This window comes from Castor canadensis, chromosome 1, assembly GCF_047511655.1.
Source record: "Castor canadensis chromosome 1, mCasCan1.hap1v2, whole genome shotgun sequence".
In the NCBI taxonomy this organism is placed as follows: domain Eukaryota; kingdom Metazoa; phylum Chordata; class Mammalia; order Rodentia; family Castoridae; genus Castor; species Castor canadensis.
In genome coordinates, this window is record NC_133386.1 from 172,821,744 (window position 1) to 172,847,461 (window position 25,718).

The 25,718-nt window shown below is 43.6% G+C and overlaps 1 protein-coding gene and 1 long non-coding RNA gene across 6 annotated transcripts in view; one reads left to right on the top strand and one right to left on the bottom strand.

The window, feature by feature from the left end:
• Ldlrad3 (low density lipoprotein receptor class A domain containing 3) overlaps positions 1–25,718 on the top strand; it is a 241,972-nt gene that overhangs the window by 108,740 nt on the left and 107,514 nt on the right. For 2 of the 5 annotated variants that reach the window (XM_074044577.1, XM_074044595.1), the window contains 3 exons: positions 8,205–8,330; positions 9,653–9,685; positions 19,805–19,939. In XM_074044577.1, the coding sequence (XP_073900678.1) occupies positions 8,205–8,330; positions 9,653–9,685; positions 19,805–19,939 (294 nt within the window). The remainder of the gene's footprint in view (positions 1–8,204; positions 8,331–9,652; positions 9,686–19,804; positions 19,940–25,718) is intronic. The other 3 variants (XM_020187044.2, XM_074044598.1, XM_074044588.1) reach the window with 2 other exon arrangements.
• LOC109701503 (uncharacterized) lies at positions 14,721–24,960 on the bottom strand. Its single transcript, XR_002213818.2, has 3 exons — positions 24,904–24,960; positions 24,572–24,811; positions 14,721–15,578 (listed from the first exon to the last, which is right to left on the bottom strand). It is a non-coding gene; the product is annotated as an uncharacterized lncRNA (long non-coding RNA).

The window sequence follows — 25,718 nt, forward strand, 5'->3', positions numbered from 1 at the left end:
TTTGCTGGAGGCTGCTGAAACCTCCCCTTCCTGGAAATGGGGGTGACAGAGGGCAGTTTGGGTCGTGCTCAGGATCCCCGGAGCTCTGTAGCAGGTCCTGTGGGTAGGGAGCAGCTGAAAGACATTGTCATGACTGGCTTCTGGCTTCTTAGCTTCTCTGTGAGCCCCTGCCAGGCGCTCCACTGTGCCTGTGACTGACCACCGTGGTTGCCTTAGCAGGCGTGTGACTGTGCATGTGTTAATCATTGCAGGACAGACTCCCTATGACACATACAGTGACTGAGCATCGCTGGCCAAGCAGGATGTCACATTAGTCATTCTTGAAGAGGGAAGTGGGGGCATAGCAGGGCCAAAGAGTTGGTTAATTGAATAGACGCTAATTAATTTATAATCATTCATAGTCTTGCTGTTTTTTCTTTCTTTGTCTCATGAAGCCTAGGCCTTTGGAGCTGGATGGGGCTTTGGGGAGTCCAGTAGATGATTAAGGGAAGGGTGTGAGTGAGTCTTGACTCTGTTTATTAGCAAGGTGAAGTTGCTTCTCTTCTGGACCTTAGTTTTCCTATCCATAGAATGGGTTTTTATGGGGAGTAAATGAGATGCTATCTGTACAACTAACTGGGCACAATGCTTGTGCTGTGTATCAGTGAATGGTGGCTATTATTTTCCAGTCCCACTTTCTCCTCTCATAGGTTCATTTGTGCATTTGGCAAACATTTATTAGGCACCGACTGTAGGCACTACATAATGCATCTCCTTTGAAATGTGAATGAAATTTTCAAATGAGTTTGTGTTCTGGAGATGGGGAGGCAAGGACATCGGGTAGGATTGTGCCTTATGAAGGAGAAGCAAGGGAGGGTAGGATTAGAGTGACTTAGTTGGAGTAGAGGTTGCAGACAGGACAGTAGCTAGATACCTAAAGAAACAAGGGTCAGCCTAGGTGAACCCTGGAGAAAAGGCATTCTAGGCAGAGGGAATGTGTTGTATAAGCCCCTAAGGTTTGGAGCAAAGAGACCCAGGTGATTGAAGTGTGGAAAGTGGGTAGACAGGACACTGGAGAGCTGTGTGATGCCATGAGGAGGACTATAGGCTGTATTCTACAGTGATGGGAGGTCAGTGACACTCCCAGGGGAGGAGTGACGTGTTGAGATTTATGAGGAAACACATCTAACTTAAATGTTATCTTAGTGAGATTTTGACCAGTATGACAAAATACCTGAGAAAACAACTTAAGGGAGGAAGGATTTATTTTGGCTTGTGCCTTCAGAGGTTTAAGTCCATGGTCACTTGGCTCCATTGCTTCTGGGCCTGTGCATGGTGAGGCAGAAAAATCATGGTGGAAGGGAATGTTGTTCACCTCATAGCAGCCAGGAAGCAGGGAACTGCAGAGAGAAAAGGTTTGGGGATAATACATAGCCTTCAAACACACGCCTCAGTGACCATCTTCCTCCAACCAGGCCTCACCTTCTACAGCACTTCAGCTATGACCTCATCAAAAGTAGTATTACCCACCAATGAACTCAGTGTCCTCATGATCCAGTCACCTTTCAACAGTGTTACCATTTGGGGACCCAGCCTCAACACATGACCTTTTGGAGGGATACTTCATATTCAAGACATAACAGATGTCAAGACCTGGAGATAGCATTTCTTCTCTGATCAGTCACTGTATGTCAAAGGCATGAACCTGGGAAGGACATGATGGCTATAGAGTTGGTCCAGAAGCAGACTTGACCTTGGAAATGGGACTTCTTGGCTTTTCTATTACTGTGTTCTTTCCCCAGCAGGATCCCAAATGCCTGTCTGTACAGAGAAAGAGCTAACACAGCAGGCCTGATAGCTGTCCTTTACAATGTCACGTGGAAGGTTGACTGTTGGCTGGTGTGTTAGTGAGCACAAAATACCTGAGAAAAATCAACTTACAGAAAGATTTTCTTTTTTTTTTTTTTTTTGGCTCACTGTTAGTTGACTCCATTGCTTTGGGCCTGAGATGAGGCAGAACATGGAGGGCAAGAGTGTGTGGTGGAAGCCACTCACTTCATGATAGCCAAGAAGCAAAGAGAGTAAGCGGAAGGTTCCCTTCAAAGGGTGACTACTTTCTCCAAATAGTCCCCACCTCATAATAATAACCCATTCAACTACAAACTTACCAATGGATCAATTCACCGGTGAGGTTTATGCCCTCATGATCCAGTCACTTCTTAGCCACAAGCTTTCAATACATGAGCATTTTGGCAGGGCCAGTTCACACCCAACCATAACAGCTGACATCTGGGAAGTTGGATTTTGGGAGGATTATTATCACCCCAACCAATATGGAGTATCTCACTGTGCCTCAACTGGTTGTGTAGACAGGGCGGTCTATACTGTTTTCCTGCTCAGGATCTGAAGATTTGGCATACTGGAAGTGCCTGTGTGACCAGCCCACAGTGAAAACCCCGGACATGGAGTTTCCTGTGGACTTTCCTTGGTTGACACATTTCACGCTGGCTGTCAGTATGTGTTGTGGGAAGAAGTCGGTGTGTCCTGTGTGGCCACTGGACTCTTGAAAACTTGTGCCAGGTTACTACTAGACTTCACTTAGGTGATTTTCTCTTCACTGATTTTGCTTATGTCTTTTTGCTGTAATAAATGATAGCCATGACTGGCTAGATGCTAAGTCTCCTGAGTGAATCACTGAACCTAGTGAGCCTGGGGACCCTGGCATTGTTACAATGATTTATAATAAGTGAGAATGTGATCCTGAAGTGTTGGGGAAGCAAATGGATTGCTTTGAAGTCTGGCCCATGACAAATATCTGCTAAAGCAGCTCACTTGAGGAAAAAAGTTTATACCCTAGCCCACTCAGTACCCTATTTGCTAGGAATCTAGACTATGAATATTATTTGTAATCCAGGCAAATTTTTATGCACAAAGTTGTTCTTTACAGTCTAATCTATAATCCTGGAAATTTGATTTTAACTAAGTGTTATTATTTGGTTGGTAAAACAAAATAGCTGGGTAATTTCTAAAGAAAGGAGGTTTATTTCACTCATAATTTGGGGAGTTTGGGAGTTTGACAATGATACTTGCTCAGCTCTGGTGAGGGGTCCTTTGTCTGCTAGATGGCCTCATGGCAGGAGGGTATGTGAGAGGGAGAGATCACATGGTGGGAGAGGAGGCCAGAGAGTCAGGCTTCATCTTGCATCACAACTTACTCTTGCTGAAAGGAATTTACTCCTGGAGATCTGCTTAACCTCTTCCAAAGACAGTGGCCTCAATGACCTAATTGCCTTGCGTTAGGCCCCTCCTTTTACAGGCCCCATCACATCCATGCCAGGGCATCAAGTAAACAACATGGAGAGAATGGAGAAGTAACCTTTCTATATGAAGAAGATGAAATATTTCTGCAGCCATAACAACCATTGAAAAATATTTATGCCATAATCCATAATGCTAAAGTGAAAGAATTAGTATACAAAGTTATATGAATTTTCTCCAGAGACTTATGCCGAATGAAAATCAGCCATTCTGAAAAGGTTATACCGTGTACGGCTCCACTTTTATAACATGCTGAAAGGACAAAGTTATAGAAATCTCGAGCATATTGGTGGCTTTCTGGGACTTAAAGACAAGGTGGAAGTGGGAGAGTCATGGTTATGGTTCTAAAAGCACAACATGGGGATCTTTGGGCGGAGGTAATGTTCAGTGTCTTGACTGAGTCAATGCCAGCATCCTGGTTGTGATTTGTCCTGTAGTTTTACAAGACTCTGCCATTGAGGGAAAATGGGAAAGGGGTTCATAGGATCTCTCTACATTATTTTTTACAACTGCATGTGAATCTACAATGATCTCAAACAAAAGTTTAATAGAAAATCCTGGAACATCAGAAAAATAATACGCATTTTGATATCAACTATTTAGAAGTACATTGATTTTGGTTACTTTGGAATAGAGAGGGGGTAGGTCATTTTTTTCTTCTCTGTATTTCTGTGGACTCCACAATGAACATAATTGTAGCTTTGATTTTGAAGTAATTTTAGGTCTGCTGATAAGATGCAGAACAGTACTGAGAGTTCTCATACTCTCCACCCTGCTTCCACTAATGGTGACAACTTATACAGTTGTTGCACAGTTATCAAAACTAAGAAATTAGCACTGGTGCAATCCTACTAGCTATTGTACAGACTTTATTGGGATTTAACCAGTTTCCCACTAATCTCTGTCTTGTGTTCCATGATCCCATGTTGCATGTAGTCCTCGTGTTTTCTTAGTCTGCTCTGGTCGGTGGTAATCCCTCAGCTTTTCATGATCTTGGAGATTGCTGGTTGATTCCACTGTAGAATGTCCTTGCTTTTGGGCTTGTGTGGCGTTTTCTCATGATTACCCTGATGCAAGGCATTTCTGTTAAGAATATCCTAGAAATGATGTGGTGGCCCTCTTAGTCCCTCATGTACAAGGGGTTGATACAGTCGATGTTTTATTACGTCATATTGGCCCGAGTAGTTGATTAAGGCAATGTCTGCCAGTTTCTCCACTGTCAAGTCACTGTTTCCCCCTTTGTAATTAATAAACATATGGGGGAGGGGAGCTACTTTGAGACTATGCAGATATCCTATTTTTCTTCAAGCTTTCATCTTTTAATTTTAGTGTATGTTGGTGGAGCCTGCCTGTGTAATACTTATTGGTGCCCTGTTTCCTTAAGGGTGCATCCCTTCTACATTTATTAATAGGAATTCTTATGGAAGAAGAATTGTCCCTCCCCCACCATTCATTAGTTATCCAACAATTTTTGGTATCACTATGGCCTTAGATACACTCATTTTATCCTCTGGATTTTAACCCAATACTGTTATTTATTTTGTTAAAATTGTTTTGGCTTTGGCCATTGGAAGCTTCTTCAGGTTGACTCCTATGTCCTTTTGGCATGCCTCATAGCATTTTAAGTACTTCTTACTTTCTGGAAACACACATCCTGTATATGCACTCTGGAAGGACTGCTTCTCCATGGAGCCTGGTTCCCTTTACTGGGTGATGGTATTTAGAAATTAAGATCTCAGTACTAGATGTGTTTGTTCACTGTTACTGGGATGTCATTGCTTCTGTCTTTCTCAACAAACAGAGCTAGGATTTGTATCTATGTCTGCCTGTCTGTATCTCTCTCTAAATATATGCATACATATATACACACACATATGTATATACATACACAAATACACCTGCACATACATACATCAGTGTTTATTTTATCTTATCTATATATTGCATAGCTATGTCTATCTGCAAAATTTTTACAAACCTTAAGTTCATTTTAATGTCTTTAATTCTAGTTCAAGCCTTCAGGGTTCATTTTAGCCTTTCTACTTCTTTATTTGCAGCTTCTTTCTTTGACAATGAGACTGCTTACTCTTATTAAGTACATTTACTTATTTGTTCAACTCCATACACACAAAAGGTTGTTTCAGAATTGCTATTCCATACCCACTCTGAGAGACAAACACAACTGTATTGCAGTGTCTGAACAGAGCTCTTTTTTTTTTTAATTAGCCTTATAGAATCCTTTCAGAATAATGTTTCCTGAGTTACCTGGGCTAGTTCTTTCTTCCCATCCCCTTCAGTATGGTGGTGTTCTTCCTTCCAAATAAAGTAATATTTCCTTGTTACTATCTAAATTCCATTCTGAGTTCCCCTGCATGTGATTTTAATTATTTATTTCTGGAGTGTGTGAAACATTGTCATGGTTCTAAGATACATACTTTCTCTAAATAAGTATAAATTGAGATAGATAGATATAGACAGATATCTGGAATACATTTGTGCAAATAGATATGTACTCAGAGAAGTATGCACCCTTCCCACTTCTCCTCCTTGTTACCTTAACCTGTTCCCAGTTCCCCGTTCTTTCTCTTCCTTTCCTACCACGCCTTGGGTAACCAGACTCTTCAGTTTTCAGTGTATCCTTCCTATATTTCTTCCACACACATAAGCCAGTACACATATGTCTTCTTATATCCTCTTCTCTTCCTACATAGAGGACAAAATACTACAGATAATTTTGTACTTTATTTCACTTCACAGTGTATCTTGGAAATCACCTCATGTCAGTTCATAGGGATCTTCCATAATAAGCTTCTTTTTTTTAAACTTTAGTAAACAGAAAAAAAAATTTCTAGTAGCTCAAGGATCAGTTTTAAAATTCTATAAATCTTGTGGTGAGGGTGATGATGATAAAAAGCAGCATTCTATGAGCTAAACATCTGTCATGTGTCCTGCTGTATGCTTGGCATTTTGTGTAGATTTTCTCGCTGACTGCTGACTAGAGCCCTGATTAGCAAGTGTTATCTCCAATTTGCTGATGAAAAAAATAAGGTTTAGCAATATTTAGAAACTTGCCCAAGGTCATCAAAATGGAAGCAGAGTTTGAACCCACGACTCTCTTGGGTTTGTGCATTGAGAACACACCAACCCCACTGTAGATGGTCCAGGTTAAAACAAATCCATGTTTGTTTTTAAAACCTGGACATCTCCCAGGCCTTAACACCCTGTTGATCATGAGTTGGCTGCTGTCAGAGCTGGTGTGTTATGGATGGAAGCAACATGGAGGTAATATACTGCCTATTTGTTCCAGACAAATGGACTTTTCCTTTCTGGAGGACCGTGGGTCCTGCCTTTAAGCTGGGAGACATGCTAGGTGAGGCCTGCTACCTGAACATAGCCATACATCCAATCTTACACCTCCCAGTCACCAGCCAGAGCCACATTACCCCACAGGGCTGTTTGGTTTAGAAGGACACTCAATCAAAACCAACTCACAACCATTTCCAGTCAAACTGTTTGTACAGCAGAAATGCTTGACAAATTTCTTCAGAGCAGGAAGTCTGGCTTCTGTTGTGACAGGGACAGCCTGTGGTAGAGAGGCCATGCCATTCATTGCACTTGGTTAGATCATGGCTTCTGGATTCCTCACACCTGAGCCTCACCCCACTTCAAGGTTTTCTAGCTGTATGACCTAGGACAAGTCACTTAATCCTCAAAGTGCATCCATGAAATGAAGGGCTAGGAACAGTGCCCATCCAAATCCATGGGTTCCATATTTCCAGGAGAGTTCATGGAACCCAGCATATGGTCACCCTCAGGACTGTGATTTCATACAGCAAAAGGATACAAAATGGAATCCACAGAGGTTCAAGGTGGATGCAGTGAAGTCCAGAAGGGACCAGGTTCCCAGGAGTCCTCTCTCACTTAGGGCATACACTATTCACTAATTCCCCTGACATCAGGTTCAACTGTAAATGCGAAGCACTGTCCAAGCTCATTCAGCACCACGTGTCTAAGTGTTTTTATCCAGGACTGGTCACATAGGCATCCTCTGCCTAGTGTGCCCCCAAACTCCAGCCTCCCCAAAGGAAAGCAGGTGTTCAGCATTAACTACACTATTTGTGTAAACAATTTAGGCACGGTGAGCCACTCACCAGTTAGGGTGTTGGAAACCCTCCCCATATCCAATTTCCCAGACTCCAGCCAATCCGCGAGCAGGCCTTTGTAAGGATAGCGTTCTCAGGAGTGTAGCGTTAACTTTTCTGCACCAGGTTGCCTTGGTGGGGATGCTGCTGGGTGGATTAAATGAGAAAATCCTTGCAAAGCACTTGGCACTGCCTGCTATAGAAGCACTGGCTAAATGTCAGCTATGATCGCTTTGATGTCCAGGGAATACGGTTTATTATTTTTATTGTCTTGCTGGTTGGGGGTACATTGTGGCATTTACAAAAGTTACTACAAAATATCAAATATGTCATACTTGAATTCATCTCCTCTATTTTTCTTCTTTCTACCTTAGTCCTCTTCTTATGGTAGTTCCAACAGGTTTAAAAAGTTCCATATTCACAGGGAATGCGTTTTGATTGGTTGTTCAGCACCTACAGAAGCAAGCTCGGTGCACCACCCATCCCCTCACCCACCCGTTCATGCCCTTGTTCTGCACTTTGATGGGGCACGTGCTTGAGTGGGGGCCGTGTCTGGCCTCTTGGGGGGCTTGTGAAGCAGCAGCATTACGATCCCTTTCATAGAGGGTGCTATCTGTGGGTGTCCAGCCAGCTGGGTATCCGTTAGGGGCTTCAAGGGCAACCTAAAAGGACACATTTGCACATGTAGGGTGAGCAGGGTGAGGAAGCAGTGACCTGAGAGCTTCCCCTCCTGATGTCTTGCTGTTTTTCCTTCTCGTCCCACAGCCAAAGCTAAATCAAAATGTGGCCCGACGTTCTTCCCCTGCGCCAGCGGCATCCACTGCATCATCGGCCGCTTCCGCTGCAACGGCTTTGAGGACTGTCCCGACGGCAGCGACGAAGAGAACTGCAGTGAGTACCAGTGCCGCACGCTGTGCCCTGCAGCCAGCCCAGCTCGTCCCCCCTGGCTGTCCTCCTCCCTGGGCTTCTCATAGCCAGAGGCTCCCACTTCCCTCATGTGTAAAGCTGTGAGAGCCTGGCTCCCATTGATAGGGGGCTTTATGTCCTACACTGGGCTTGGTGAGCTCTGCCAGTAGCTGTGCAAATGCAGGGGGATTGTCCCCAGTAAACAACGGGGGAGCCTCACTTGGAGGGAAGTAAATAAACTCATCCAGGCTCACACAGCTTATCAGTAGCAAAGCCATTCCTGGGTTCATTCAAACCTTCATTTGATTCACTCTGAAATATCCCATGGTTATGTGCTCGCTTATTTTCAGTCTTACTTTGAATGATTTGAAAATGCTTACTTATTAATTAGGTGCGATAAGAATATATTCTTGTAAAATATTTCTAGTTAGTACAAATTTCTCCTTGATTGTGTCCACCTTATTCCTTTTGCCTGCTATGTAATATTCCACTACACCGACAGACAACACACACACAGCCTCTTAGCAGTCTCATTGAACTTAACCCCTCCTACACCTGGTTACATTCAGTCCCTTCCTCCCCAGTGTCCACAGTGACTTCACACACCTCAGCCTCAGAGACCTTCAGGTGTCTCCTTCCCACCTTTAATATTGTTTGGCTTGCTCAACAAGGTGCATCCTGTTTGCTCCCGCTGGTCAGTCTGGTCCCTGTTTCTTCTTTTCTTCCTTCTACACTGCTTGAGCCTTTTAACTATTACTGGTTCTGAGTAAATGTATACATTTATTTTCTATGCTTATATTTTAAGGCTTTTTTTTTTTTTTTTTTTTTTTTAGCAATTTCAGTTCATAGCAAAATGAATAGGAGATACAGAGATTTCCCGTATGTCCCTGGCCCCACTGTCACCACCCTACAGCAGAGTACATTTGTGACAGTCTTCACGGACTCTTCACCACTGCAGTTAACATCAGGTTCACTGTTGGTGTTGCACTTCCTGTGGGTTTGAGCAGATGTGTGATGGCGCGTGTCACCATTGTGTTATCACACAGAACAGGTTCGCTGTCCTCCAGGTCCTCTGTTCTCTGCCTCCTCACCCCTCCCTGGCCACCCCCCTTATATATGTTCATAACATTTTTCTTTTCTGGTTATTGTAAAGAACTTACAAATTACAAAAAAAAAAAATACAAAGAGGAAAACAAAATACTACACAATCTCATAAATTAGAATGAAATGCTAATGCTTAACCAATTTGGTGCCTGTCCTTCTCTGTCTGTCTGTCTTTGTCTCTGTCTGTCTGTCTCTCTTTCTAGATACATGCATAGATGCATATGTTGAAGTCACTGGTGAGTCTAAATCAGAAGACTTGGTCCTTGTGCTCTGGCGAGGAAGACTCCAAGCAGATCATGTGGATGTAGTGAGGGAAATAATGGAGTTTTATTATAGGAAAAGGGGAAGGGGATTACAGGTGAGGTCTTTGCTAGGTGCAATGTAGGCACCACGTGCAGGAAAAGAAGGCATGATTTTCTTTTAGGTCATTTTTATGTCATCCTTAACTTGAAGGTGGGGGAGAAAACCTGCATCACTCCCAGTCTGCAGGGTCTCCCTGGCCTGTGCTAATTCTCAGGTACCCCAAGTCCGTGAGGGTGGACATTTCCACTCTAATTTAAGAAAGGCCTAGCAATTGGAATGGAGCTCTCTGGGGTCTGAGGGAGTGGGTCTGGGAGTGGGGAGGGGCGAGTGGGGTGCTCTAAATCAGGCTGTATGGTTTTCAGAAGTCCTGAGCCTTCTCTAATGTCTAGTCTGGCTCACATACACACACGTACACATGCACTTCTTTAATGTGCTTGGTCATGTTTTCCTCGTTATTGTCACCATTTTCTTGTGTTACTCATTTTTTTCCCCCAAACATGTTTTAATCCCTTCCATGACTCTCTTGATAGCTTGTTTGTAATGTTTGAAGGAGGACATTCTCTCCCAAGACATTTGTGCCATTGCTGGGAGCAGTGGCTGGTGCCACCTCCCAGCAGGGACACAGGGAGTTTATGACTCTCGCCCACAAGCCCCCTTCAGTTGCTTTATTCCATTTTCTGAACCTCAAATGGCACAAGCATGGCAGAACCGCTAGATTGCTGTGTGGTTGTAGACTGAATGAAACCCTTCTTAGCAGAGCGGGTGCTGTCACTGGTGGAGGAAAACAACTCTGACGTCCTCTGGGCGTGGGTTCCTGTTCTCCCCTGATAAGCTGAAGGCTGGTCTGCTGCATCGTAGAAGCCATCATGGAAAGATGGCTTCCTTATCTCTGAACTGGGTGTGCTGGCTGACAGCCTGCTTCTAGAGTTGCTGAGAAAACTAGATGAAATAATTAAGAAGTGGTCATCAGTCTTGGAGCTGGCCCAGGGTAATTGGTTTTTAAAAAAACAGTGGTTTAAAACAAAAGTTTGAGTAGTTAAAGGGAAGAGCATGTTTATTGGGATTTTGCTTTTTTGCTTGGAATCTCCAAAGACATACTTCTTTTGTGTTTCATTTAGTCCTTTGGTAAGTGTATATCAGTTTGCTCTCAGCATCCTACTCCATGGGATCTTCTGATCTAAGGGAGAAATACACACACACACACACACACACACACACACACACACAATCCAATGGCAATGAAAAGCAAGTGTAGCAATTATAATACATACATTCAAAATGATTGCATCATCTTTGCCGTAGTTAAAGACCCTGTAAGAGTTACATGGCTGGATATTGGCCTTAAATTATGTAAGCTAATCAATTATGTCCATTCTAAATTTTGTCAACGGGATTAAGCCAGCACTTCCCTCTCTCACATCTACCATTTAAAAATACTGATTCTAAATCACTATTTTGAAGACTGGTAAATAAAAGGAAAGGATCAAATGTGCTTATCCTCCTTTTTCTTAGATCCATTGTACTTTAATTAGATAACAGATTTAAGAAAGGTCTTTTCTTTTAAAGCATACCAGCCAATAGAAGAATAACAGAATCAGAATTGGTGTTTCCATTCTGAAGCCCCTAATGAAGAGGGAACGTAGGTTGATCATCAGATACTTTGAAAACCCTTAGATGTAAATCGATGTAGGCTGCGAACTCCTGACACTGCCCACCAGTCGATCTTTACACAGACGGCTTTGGATCAATATTGCACCACTTCAAGTAGAATGTAGAAACCTCGCTCTGTTGGTCTCTTTATGATATAGGTGTCTTATAGTCCATTGCATTCTTTGAAAACCCCAAAAGACAGTGTTTTATTTTTTGCTTTAAATTTTCAAATCTATTCTAAAGGATTCTAGAAGAAAAGAATATGGTTTTACCCAGATAGTTCCCATTTTTGTTGTCCAAGTCTCCTGGTATCACCTTCCTGCTGTCAGAAGAACTTCCCTTAGCAATTCTTTTAAAAGCAGGTCTGTGGGCAACAAATTCTCTTTTCATTCATCTGAGTGTCTTCATTTCACCTTCATTCCTAAATGATATTTTTATGGCATGTGGAATTGTGGATTGACAATTCTTTTCTCAAAACCCTTTAAATGTGTCACTTCCCTCTGGCTTCTCTGGTTTCCAAAGAGAAATTTAAAGTCATTCGATTTGTCTCCCCATATATGATGGGTCATTTTTCAGCATTTTAGATCATGGTGTTGGGTGTCTAGTTGTGGATTGCTTTGAGCTTATTCTGCGTAGGGTTCTCTGAGCTATTTGAATTTGTAGGTTTGGTGTTTTGCAGTACTTAGTATATTTTCAGCTATTGTTTCTTCAAATTTTTTTAACTACTACCCTCCTTCTTCTTTTGGGATCCTGATGACAACTTCAGATCTACTGTCACTGTCCCACGAAGCCCTGAGGCTCTACTCATTTTTTATCAATCGCTTTGCTTTTTATCATTGAGATAGGATCCTTTTTGTTAACCTTGTCATCAAGGTCCTTTGTCATCTTCAATTTGCTTTCTAGATTCTTTATTCACTGTTGTGTTTTGCTTTAATTTCAGTTGCTGTGGTTTTCAGTTCTGAATTTTCCTTTTGGCTCTTTACTAGCTTCTGTTTTCTTTACAGAGACTTCCTGATTTTCCATTTGTTGCAAAATTGTTTGTGATTGCTTGTTAGAGATTTGTGTAATAGCCACTTAAAAATTTTTTGACACGTAATTCCAGCATATGTGTCATATTGGTGTGGGGAGATTTTGGTTATCTTTTCCCACGTGAGTTGAGACTTTCCTGACTCTCCATATGGCAAGTCATTTTGGAGTGTATTCCGGATATTTTGTTTATTATGTATGACACTCTGGGTGTTGCTTAAATCCTATGGAGAATGCTTTTATTTTTGCTTTAGTGGGCAGATGACCCAATTAGGTCAGACCCCATGTTTCTGCCAGCTTTCTGTGAATTGAGGTCACAGTTTTCAAACTGTTTTTGCCTTGCTGTAGGACCTGCCCTGGTGATCTGTTTCAGAATTCATTCTCAACATTTCTGGTGCATTGAGTACAATCTGACCCACATGTGCCCAGTGGGGATCTGTCTAGGAGTTGGTAAACAATTTTATAAGATGGCTTCCTGAGCTTTCTCTTCTCTGTCTCTAGTTCTTTCTGGTTGCTGGGGCTCCAAGAGGAGACTAAAGATAGTAAACTCAGCAGCATTTTTTGTACTTTGAGTTCTGTCTTCTTCCCCAGTAGGCCTTCTCCAAATTGTGTTTCAGAGTCTAGACTAGCTGCACGCTTCCCAGTCCAGTTTCTAAACTGCATTCTGTGGGAAGCCAGTGTGTGGGGGGGTGGTTCTGGCGTTTGACTGGGAATCTCCCATAAGCCAGTTTGAGCAGCACAAAAAGAGAGAGAACCTGGATGTTATTTGCCTTCCAGTTGCTACAAATAGAACTCACGTTGCCACTGTGAGGAAGTTCTGCCCAAAACCTCCCAACTGGGTCATAAGTCTATCCATTAGTTTATAGGCAATTTTGGAAGAGAGAAACATGTTAATGACTCTGAGGAGAGGCAAACTGCCAGATCCAGAATGGGGGAAATTCTTCATGGCCTGGTCTCAACCATAAGTCAATTCTAAGAGGAAGCATAGAGGAAGGAGGAACCTGTAGACTGAGAGACTTAGAGATGAATTAATCCAGTGTGATTTGTAGACCATATTTGAACTCTGACCCTAAATAAACCAATTGTTTAAAAAAAAAATTGAACCAAGCTCAGTATTTTTGCTCACGCCTATAATCCCAGCTACTTGGAGGTAGAGATTGAGGATTGTTACCAACAGTGTTGTTAGTCTTTCATGCAATAAATAAGACTTCCCATGCTCTTAGTGCTCTCTTGCCTTGACTCCCTCCTAGAATGGTAGCTCCTTAAGAAGAGGAAGGGGTTGTGTTCTACCCCCAGTGCTTAGTAGGCTGCTTTGTTTAGTCAAAGGAAATAGTCAACAATTAATTGTTGAATGCCTGAATCAAGTAATCAACCAAAAGGCTAAATGTGGATGACAGACAGATGGGCAGCCCCTCTTCCCCGCATGCATGTCTTCACCCTCTTGGGTTTTCAGATGTGTGCCTGGAGAGCAGATTTAGGGCGTACATGCTTCACTCTCCTCGGTTCCTGTCGCTTTAAGATTCACATCCTCTTTCCACAGTCTGTATGCCAGACACCATGCAAGATGCCACAGGGTAGGCAGGAATGGGTCAGACACTGAACCTGGCGTGGGAGCTTAGACACAGGCCAGGGAAACAAAAGCATTCCTATGCAAGCAGTTACAATATGAGAGTGCTGTTCCCTCAGGGCTCATTAGCAGGGTGTTGGGGGAAATGAGCCTAGGAGGGTGGCTGCCATTTACAGTGCAGCCTCATGGGCTGGGTGATTCCCAGCTCAGAACCCAGACTGAGGCTGGAAGCTGTGTTCACTGTCCAGGGCATATGAGCCACTTGGCTGACAATCTCTTAGCACTTCCTGTGTGTGACACTTTTCTGTATGTTTCACGTAGATAATCTCATTGCAGGTAAGCAGAGCTATTACTCCCTTTTATGCATAAGAAAAGGGAACATGGAAAGGTTAAGAAACCTACCATGGTCACATTCTTTAAGTAGCAAAGTTGGAATATCAACCCAGGCATATACACCCAGAGTCCAAGCTCTTTCTTTTAATTCAAGAGTGTAATATATAAATATTGAGAAATACAGAGATTAGCTACCTCCTCCCCGCAGTAAACACCTATACGTGTTGGAAGTGGTTACCTCTGAGGTACAAGCAATGAGTTCAAGGGACTTCTGTGTTTTCTTCTAAGCCTTTTAACACTGGAATCCAAACTCTTCACCACTATACTAATATATATCTTGCTTATTAATAATTACAAGAAGCATGTACTAATTAATCACTTATTGTGGACCACATGCTACTCTGCATGCATTATCTTGTTTAATTTTCACCAGATCTTATGACCCAGGCACTGTTTTTGTCCCCATCTCACAGGTGAGGAAACCCAGGCTCAGGGAAGTTCAATAATTTTCTCAAGGTTACATAGAGAGTGGGAGATAGAGCTGAAATTTGAACCCACTTGTGCGTCCCACACAATGTGTGTGCTGGGAATTGTAGGTGAGGGCAGATATGAAAAGTGGGGCCTCAGTTTGTGTTCTATGCTCAGTGAGGAGTGGGAGAGAAGAGGGAGAATTTCAAACAAAGCTGGTGGCTGGAGAGGTGAGACATGGTGGCACCTTTAATAGAAATGGGGCTGTGGAAAGTGGGAGCCATCAGGGCACAGAGAGGAGGATGTCAGTGCCAGACATGTGGAGTTTGAGGCGAGTGGGGCTTCAGGCAGAGCTGTCCACAAGGCATAAGGAGAAAGATGTGTACTACCTGTAGGGATGCTGACCAGCCATTCACAGAAAGGTGGTGGTCGAAGCAGTGAAATTGGGCTTGTTTCCGGGAAGAGGCAGGCTTGGGTGTTAGACAGGAGGCAGCCATGCTAAGGAAATGTTTATGTAGCAGGAAGAGACAGACTGCCATTAGCAATGAATCGGAGTTCTGCCAATGGTCTGGTGCTTTCTCTAGACAAGTTTTAAAAATTAAAATCCTCTGAGTCATTAGAGTTGGGGAAAAGGCAGGCAGGATGCAGCAATCTTTACCTCTTGCTTGCTTGGCAACTCTTTCCTTCCTGCAGAAGAGGTTCTGGCTCCAGGACATGTCTTGGTGTGTGCAAGTGGAAGGGACAGTTGAGGCTGGGCCTGGTGGCGTCTGTGAAAACAGCCCCTGTAAGCAGATTGGAAGTAATGCAAGAACTTATAGCTGATAGCAGACAGGCCCCAGTCAGGGTGAAGAGCAGATTCCAAGCCATGGGGGAGCAGTACTTGGGGCTGGAATGGACCATCTACAGCAAGAACAGCTCAGAGGTCCCTGGTTTGGGTGGTCCCTGGGATGGGTGCCCTCGGTTGTGGAGCAGGGGAGGTCTTGGGGTAGCTCCAGATCTCCAGTTACGTGGTTTGCAGGGAAAGTGGAGCTGGGAGACAAGATCCCCATGGAAGACAAGGAGGTTAGGATAGGTTAGGGCCGGGGAGCAAGTGGCATTCGTGGAGACTGGTGACAAGAAGTTTCCCATTTGTATTCAGTCAAGAACTCGTTGGCGGGGAAGGGAGCTGATTTCACAGACTTAGATAAGTTAAAGAGACATTGCCTAAGTCCTGCTGGAGAATGAGTGCCTCTCTTCATGACCTGGAGTTGGTTTGTTGCTTTTGGGTAACCACAGTGGCCCCTCGGTCCCCTCTGTTTGATGGGGTCAAACTGATGCTCCTAGTTTAATTAACCACTAAGCAGTTCCCTTCACTCTTGCCTCCCTCCCTCTGATGGAGAAAGGCTTGTTCTCTTTCCTGTACATTGTGGGCTGGGAAATAGACCATCAGAACCTTGTGTTTCTTGTGGTAATAATATCCAAGGAGCTTTTGAGCCTACAATTGAGATTTTCAAATTGACGCTACAGACAATTTTCTCCGCCTCCAGTGAAACAGATACTGTCGGATACAGTGCTCTTCTTCTCCTTAGTTAACTGACTAAAATAACACATTTTTCAGTGACCAATAAACTATAGCAAGGACAAAGAAATCATAAACATTTGGAGCACATTAATATTGCTGCAAGATTCCCGAAACAACGTCCTGAAGTACCCACTATCTCCTGGTGACTGTATGAGCTGGTTGGTGAGCACTTACATTTGGAGGTCCTGGCTCAGTCCCCACAGCCACCTGAAGCCTCCAGTGTTGGTCCACTGAGGTCCCACACACTGGTTCTGCAGTCAGGTGTATTGAGGCCCTGGAAGTCATGTAAGGAAACTCAAGCCATCTGGGTCTCTGAAAAGATCCTTCACTCTGGTTTAGCAATTCTGCCTAACAACTGAAAATTGATGGCTTCTATGCCATCGTTAACAGGACTCTGTCTGAGATGTGTTATGACTTCATCAGAGCCTACCTTTTTTTGGTAGCAACCCAGGCTCATTCTTAGGAATGTAAATTTTTTTAGACTGGGCTATGACATGGAGTTGCTTTTGACTCCTTTTTTAGAACTTTCTAGTCTCTTGAAACTCTCGTAGAATTTTGGAACTCTTGGGATTAGCTTTTCTGTCCACTCCTGTAGCTGTCAGCTCTTCTTTCTTGCTTGCCAGTTTGTCTGCAGGGCAGCAAGCAGCCTGTTCGCTCCCTTCTGGTTTGCTGTGTCCTTGGGAACTGTCTTACAAAGCTTATCAAAACTACATAAGTGGAGAATCAATAGACCGAGGGTGGCAAAGGCGGGAGAGCCCTTCTGCAGCTCCTGGCACTTCTGAGGCATGAACACAGCCATGCACACAACCATGTCTTGATGGTTGAAGCCCTTTTGGTTTGGCTTCACGCTGGGCTTGGAGTGTGTTCCTCCACCATCCTCTCCCTATTTCTCTGCCCTAAATTGGGTGGACCAGGCTCAAATCTTAGGGGTTTCTGAAACTCCTGGAGCTACAGAGGAAAGGCAAAGGGAGGAGATCTTGGCAAGGAATCCCAGGTGTGACACAGTGTATGTCTGATTAGTAAACACTTGAGTCATTTCTACTTGGGGGAGGGGGATTTTGTTTTATAACCAATGGCTTCAGTATTCGTTATTGTTTGTTCAAGGGTTTCTCTAGTAGCTCGAAGTGAAATTACTGGGTTGGCAAGTATGTGAACTTTCAACTTTACTACATATTACTAAACTGGTCTCCACTGTGGACCTCCAATTTGACTCCCCCTTGGAATTCACAAGGCTTCCTCTCTCTCTGCATCCTTGGCAACAGCCTATATTTTAAGACCTTGAGTTTGCCCAGTCTGTTGCAGAGTCAGTGCCATTTCATTACCACTGATGGTACACATTGTTTTGTTTTTGTTGACCATTTGCCTGGCTGCATGCGTTGTCTGTTTTTCTGTTGACTTGTCTTTTCTTTTTGGCTGTGATAGCTCTTTACATATTCTTTACTAGTCCTTTTGGTTGTATGCATGAAAGACAGTCTGTGACTTGGTTTTCAAGCATATACACATAAATATGTATACATTTATAGTATGTATACATAAATACATATGCATTTATAGTATATATGTATATGTATAAAAACACACACACATGAAACTTTTCCTTGGGAAAGAGTCTAAGGCTGAAGAAAAAGTAAGCAAATGACAATCACAGGGGTGATTTGGGCTGTGCAGTCTCCCCACTAGGGTGCTTACATAAGCTTGCCCTGCCCCGTCTTGGAGCAATTAGCATGCCTTCCAGGATGTCTGTTGGAGTACGCTGATTATTACTGATGCCTGGGCTGCACAGACATGACCCACAGCATCTCAGGGAAGCCAAAGACCACCCTGTGGGATGCTGATGGGCAGAAGGGTTTGGAGGGCTGCCTTGGACCAAAACCAGATATGATTTGTGGTTTGGGGTTTCTCCGATTTGGTTTTGGATGAAGTCAGACCTTGGTTTCAGCTTGATCAAGTTGAGCCATTCTCTGGCCCACAGTGATTTAAATAATTAAGTCTCTCGTCTTCAGGCCAGACTACTGTTGTTTGACTTTACCTAGATCCATCATCCTCATAACTGAGAGCTTTGGCTTGCGCTATCCCTCAGATTCCTCTGGCCTTTCAAATCAAACTTTCTAGGTTGAATGGTTAAAAAAGCCTGCAGTCCTTTGGGCTCACATACCCTGTGAAGTGTACCAAGTCCCCACAGCTGTGATTGCTGTAGTCTCAACAATAGTTGGGTGGGGGGGACTTAGGGAGCATGGTGATTCCAAATGCCACTCTGCAGTCAAGGACCACCGAGGAATGCTGGAGCTGACTTCCCCTGGTGCCGTGGCCTATTATCTTCAGGACTGGGCCTGGTGCTGCCTCTGCTGTTGTCATCACCTGTGCAGCACAGGAACAGGCTCAGTTTATTATCCAAGATCCAGGATGACCCCTCATCCTCACTACCACTGCTGCTCCTTGCTGGAGGCCACACTGAGTGTCCATGGCAGATGTAACTAGGGAACGAGTGTCATATTCCCCAAGCCTGCACTTCATGTCAGACTCTGAAGTGGACATCTTTTCCTGTGTCTTATTTGATGCTGAAATTCACGCTGTAAATAACAGGATCAGCATCACAGCCCTGTGACTGGTGCTGTCATACAAGTGCCAGTGCTGAACCTCACAGCACGCCACACCTGGCTTTAAGCTCTGCACTGCTTATCTTGAAGCATGTCGTTAATAATTTTTAAACAGCACACCTCACATTTTCAATTTGTACTGGATCTTGAAAATTATTTTACAGGTAAAGCAACCAAAGCTCAGAGAAGTGAAGTAGTTTGCCTAAAATCGCACAGTGAATTAGTAGCAGAGCTGGGACTGCACTCATTTCTACTTGGCTGCTTTGTGGATTGAAAATGAGCCTTAGAACAAGACTTGTTTGAATTGCTGTGCAAGGAATGGGGAAGTGAAGTGAATTGTGCTGTAGAAATAAGTTTTGCTATGGAGGTTTGCTGATGTGTTAAATGGTTTTGTGAGGCCACTCACACTGCCCAGTTACCACTGTGTTCCTGGAGGGGAGCGTCCAGATCTGTCTTTTCTTTTAAGGTCCCTGGAGGTGCCTAGAACAGGGGTCCTCACAGAGGAGCTGCTCAGGAAATGGTCACTGGTCCACTGGTTTCATGGGCTTCCTTGGTGATGAGGAAGAAATGAAACTGAGTTATGTCAGTGAGCCACAAAGAATCAATGAGGAGTTAGCAGTTCATAGCACCCCAGCATGGTGACCTGGGACCAGGGATATTTAGAAGAGGGCAGAGGAGTCTTACCCTGTCCAGGTCATTGGCTGACTAGTCTCCAGGACAGGCTCAGAGTCTGATCCTAGAAAGTGAGCTTCTGCTACTAGAGCAGGACACACAGCTGGCTACAGAAGGTTCTGGGCTCCCAGGGAACCTGCTGACCTCCCTGGTGATCTGCTTTGCTCTCCTTTCACAGCAGCCAACCCCCTGCTCTGTTCCACCGCCCGCTACCACTGCAGGAATGGCCTCTGCATTGACAAGAGCTTCATTTGCGACGGGCAGAACAACTGTCAAGACAACAGCGACGAGGAAAGCTGTGAAAGTTCTCAAGGTAGGAGCCGCTTGAGCTCTAAAAAAGTCATTGCCACCCAACACGGCAGTCACACTGAAGCAAACACAGAAAGGAGGGAACAACACCTACACCCGCCTCCAAACACAGTGTTATGTTCATTTTTGCACTTGGCCTTGCAGCCCTTGTGCGTGTAGGTACACATGATTGTGTGGTCTCCACTCTAATGCACCTGCCACCTTGTCTTCGCTAATCTTTGAATATTAACTGTCATATGTAAATTTCCTCTTCAAGATTGCAATTGACCTCAGCTGCTTTGCATACTGTCATGTTGCTGAACTGTGGTTTTTCAAGTCATGGTGTTGTTGGGGGTCTTCCAAGTCATTTCTTTTCATTGAATTTTTTCAGGATAAATTCTGTGTGGAGTGTGACAAGGCAGAGGGGTTGCAACCACATTTCACCATAGAGCTTTTGGAAATTTTTTTAGTTTACTCTGCTGTTAACATCATCTGTGCCTGTTAATTTTATCATAGTATCATAGTTATTTGTTGCTGTTCTATTTTTTTCCATTTTTGTGAACTTAGTAGTACTGGTATGCTAGCCTTCCCAAATGTTGTCATTTGCATTTCTCTGATTATGAGTAGTTACCCCCACCTCGGGTTTGTTTACTACTTTGTTCCCTCTTGTGTGAATTGCCTGTGCATACAAGACTGTTGATTTGGGAGCTATTTTATGGGAATTGAAGGCTACAGCTGACAGATGGGAAGAGGAGCTTTGTTAGGGAACCAAGGAAGGACACGGTGGGACGAGGTCACCCCTGTCCTGGTCAAGACTGACTGGGTGCCTTGCTTTGCTCACTGACTCTTATTCAGTAAACATGTATTTCTTTGTTGTTTTGTTTATGCTTTTGTGAGACAAGGTCTCATACAGTCCAGTCTGGCCTGGAAGTTGTGATCTGCTTACTTCAGCTTCCCAGGTGCCACAATTATAGGCGTGTACTGTTGTGCTTGGTTGACCTGTGTTTCTAAAGTGGTTAGAAAGAATTACAAAGATTTAAAAATGTGCATCTTATTTTAAGACATCCGAAAGAGTTTAATGCTTCTACTTCTATAAACTGGTACGTTCTTTATGTAATCTTTTGGTTTTTTTCCACTAAATAATAATATATGACTGGGATTCACCATCTTATTGCTTGTTGGTAGAATTCATTTGTTTTGATTGTTACTCAGTATTCTATATGGCTGTGCCACAGTTTATAGATTTAATAAAACTGTAAATAGACGAGCAAAAGTGCTACCTGGATCCTTCTGTGGTGGGGAGTAAATAGGTAAGTTTCATGTGAGTAGCTATAGGCTATTTTCAAGGTTCTAGCTTTTGTTTTGGTGTGGTGGGTGCTTATTACATTATTACAAATGAATAAATGAATGAACAAAGGCATATGTCACTGGCAAGAATGGGCCAACAACCAAAGGTCATGATCAGTCCATAATCATATGCCTGTGGGACATAGAAAAGAAAATGCAAAATGTTTATGGGCATACACTTGTGCAGGGAACAGCTAAGGCAAATGAGTCTCTCATGGTCCTTGCCTGTAAAATCCTGTTCTTGGGTATTCTGTTCAGCCATGGGTCTCACAGTGTGCTCCTAATTCAGCAGCAACTGCATCATGTAGGAACTCTCTAGGAATGCAAATACTGTGGTCCCACTCCAGACCAACTGCGTCAACTCTGGGGCCGGGCTCAGCTACCAGTGTTTGATTTATCAAACTCTCCAGGTGATTTAGTCCACCCTGAACTCTGAGAGTCTCTGGTCTACACTAACCTTAGAGGTTTCTAATCTTGCCAGTTGCCTAGGAATTTCGAAACTTCTGGGCATTACTAAGTCTTTCCACAAAGTCAAATTTTTATAAGTCAAAACATAGGCCACCATGTAGGAAGTAATAGATGTCAGTTGGGGGAGAACCATCACATAAATGAATACTAGTCTAACTAGGAGAGATTGAGGACATTTTTCTGTAAATACGGTTTCTTATGTGTTTATGTATGTTAGACTTCCCTGTTCATGGTGTCCTAAGATGTTTCAAGCCCTATGAAGGACATACAAGTCTAAGCCTTGGAGGTGAGACATGCTGATGGTTTGGGTGAAATCCTCACCTTTCCTGTGCCTATCTGATCATTTTGCTGAGGCAGAGTTTTGCTTGCCTTAGGAGGAACAGTTGATCCTTCTGTAGGCTGGGTGAAGTTAGTATATCTAAATTCTTCCTCCTTCTTTTCCAGTCTCACAATTTGAGGTTAATAGAAGAACTTGGTGGTGTACACTTCCATGTAAAGTGCAACTCTTCAAAAATACCTCACTTGGAGCAACCTTCCTTAGAATCCCATCTTTGTACCTTTCATACCCAAATTATATCTCCTGAGACAGCAAGCTATAGGTTCATCTGCTTCCCCCAGGAGGTCAGTAATACCATTGGTGTAAAGCCTCTCTACAAGGTGCCCATGTGACAGTGTCACTGTTAGCTTCCTGAGAAGGGAAACTATGTCATTTTTGCCTCTTAATCCCACTGGACCTATCTAGTAGCAAGTGTCCTGGTCATAGTAGGTTTTGTAAGTGCTGCAGAATAGGAAAGACTTCTGTTACTGTTATCCTCTGATGAACTTGCAATCTATGTGGTATTACAGCATATATATGTTTAAGTTATGTGAGTGAAATAGCTGCTCTTTATTAAAATAAGGAGAAGTATTGTTATATTGTTTCAGTAGAGTAGAAGGTTCTGTCATTCTCTCAATGGGAGCTTGCCCCAGAGTGAGCACAAGGGGACATCTTAGAACTGAAGTCCCTTTGCCTGCCAGGCGTTCTGTATCCCTCATATGGTTTATATGTTACCCTGTACTGATTGTAACTGGTATTTAAGGGTCTGCTTTTCTCAGACCCTGTAGCCTCTAACTGTAAGTCATTCGCTAATCTTGCTGCTTGAACAAAGAAATGCCAGTGCTGTGGGAAAATGTACCCAGTGCTGGGAGACCAAGCTCCATGTGGTGTCCCCCTGAAGAATCCCAGAGGCATTTTGGCTGGAAAGAAACAGTCTTGTCCATGTGAGATTTTCCACACCCTGTAGTGTACCAGGAACTCTGCTCAGCACCTCTGCAGTGAGCTCATTTACTCCAAAGATGTCCTGTGTGCTTTCCCTGGGCCTCAAAGCCTCTGAAAGAATGCATCATCACTTTCACTTCATTCAGGAAAAGAAAATTATATTTTATATTTATTTGGAGGGTGAAGACAGCTAGCCCCAAGACAAGGAAATGTGGTTGCATGAAATACTTTTCTTTTCATCTGAGTAGGGTATAGAAAAGTGGAGAGTTCACTTTTCTCCACCAGCCTTCATTCCCTTTTTAATCCTTGGCCTTGAAAATATGAATTGAGAGCAGAGAAGAGACTGTGAAAACACAGCCTGCTGTATCTTAGCTTCCCACATGGGAAGCATTTAAACATCAAAGCATGCTAGGGTGGGATTGAATTTTAATTGGAGCTTCATTAATTGAAATCATAACCTGTTCATAAGATACTTTAAGATGTAGTGACTTTGGAACAGGCTTGCTATGGCTTTGCTGTTGCTGTGGAACTCTCTCTGGGAAAGAGTCAGTAGGGGCCACCATGCACATGCTGGTGGTGCTTTGCACCTTGAAAATATTGCCTGGATGTGTCAGCAGTCTCCCGTGATCGCCACCTCCTGGCCTCCATGCCCTGGTATAATCCCATCCCTTTGAACGTGATCTGGACCTCTTGATTTGCATTTTGTCTGTCTATATAGCAGAATATTCAAAATTGATCATTTTAACTTTTTAAGTGTTCAGTCCAGTAGTTGTAAGTATATTCATATTGTTGTGTAACCAATCTGGAAAATCTGAAACTCTTAAACCCATTAAATGGTGAGTTCCCATTAACTTTTTCCTGCAGCCCTGGCAGCTACTATTCTGCTTCCTGTCCTGATTAATTTAATAATTTTAGCTATCTCATGTTAGTAGAGTCATGCAGTATTTGTCTTTTTGTGACTAGCTTAGTTCTCTTAGCATAATTTCCTCAAGGATCATCCACAGTATGCCATGTGTAAGAATTTCTTTCCTATTAAAGGCCGAATAATTTTCCATTGTGTGGATATACTGCATTTGTTTCTTCATTCATCCATCAGCGAACACTTGGGTTGCTTCCATCTTTTGACTGTCGTGAAAAATGCTGTTGTGCATGTGGTGTACAAATTGTGACTCACTTTTAACAAAGAAAATACAGCAAAAGTGGTGGATGGCTGTTCCTGGATTAGGTTAGGAAGACATCCTTTTCTCTTACTCTCTCTTGCCAGCTCTGACTCACTTTAATGGAAGCCAGCTGCCATGTTGTGAGCAGCCCCCTGCAGAGGCCCACGTGACAAGTAACTGAGGGAGGATTCTGATGAGAAGCCAGTGAGGAACTGACACCTTTCAGAGGCCCATGTGTGTGAGACTGGAGGCGGTTCCTCCCCAGAGCCAGGTCTGAGCTAGGGCAAAGCCACTTGCTGATTTCTGGCCCACAGATATTGTGATATAACAAATCCTTTTTGTAAGCCTCCAAGTTTGGGTAATTTGTCACACAGCATTAGACATCTAACACATGGAATGCCTCCCAGGGGACCCCAGTTCTTACTGTTTTGGCCACTAGGAGCTTCTGGTGGCTCAGGTCATGGTGATCAGCCAGAACTTTTGGAGAAGATCACGCTGGGCATCACCAAACAGCAGACACAGGAGCTTGAGCTTTGTGGCAGGCATCATCCCCAGCATTCTGTTTCCCACTCTATTTTCACAAAGTCCTGCTGAGGGTAGTGCTCTTATCAGCCACCGTCATTTTCTGGATGTAGAAGCTGAGGAATGCAGAGGTCATCCTTAGCTGAAACAGCAAGTGGGGAGCTGGGTTGAGAACTCAGGTCATTTGACATACAGGCGGACACTTGTCCTTTTAGTGCAGAAGATTGATGTCACCTCCTGAGGAGCGCTGGCCAGGTGAGCTCTGCCCAGGATGTCGCCATGTGGGGAAGTAATGGCTTGTTTGGCAACTGGGCTGCAGTGCCTTTATCTTGCTTGCTGTGTCCTGATGATAAGGTTGCAGGAGACTTGGAAGGCTGGCTGTGAGCTTTGGCATCTCACCAGAAGCTAACAGTGACAACTTTGTCTTGTTTCTTCTGCAGAATTGTTTGTTTGTTTGTGTGTGTGTGTGTGTGTGTGTGTGTGTGAAAGAGAGAGAGAGAGACTGAGAGACAGACAGACATTGAGACAGAGAATTTGGAATATGTGGAGTTGGGCATTTTTATCAGTAGAGAAGTCATGGGAAGTGCCCTAGGCCCTAGGCTCCATGCTAGGGACCTTGACCTCTTACTTAATTGTGTTCTTCCCTGTCAAGATTCATGTTGAAGTCCTAGCACCTCAGAATGTGGCTTTAGTCAGAAATAGGGTCAGTGCACTTGTGATTAGTTCCAATGAGGTTCTACTGGAGTAGGATGGGCCTTTAATATGACCAGTGTCCTTATATAAAGGGAATTTTGGACACAGATAGGCACACAGAGAGAACAACATGTGAACATGGACGTAAGAATTGGGATGATGTTTGCACCAAAGCTGGCCACCAACCCACGAGAAGCCAGGAGAGAGGCACAGACAGATTGTTTTTCACAATCTGCAGAGGGAACCACCTCTCCCAGCACCTTGATCTTGGATATTTAGCGCTGAACTATGAGACAATAGATTTCTAATGTTTAAGCCACCAGTGGGTGGTGCTTTGTTACAGCAGTTCTACCAAA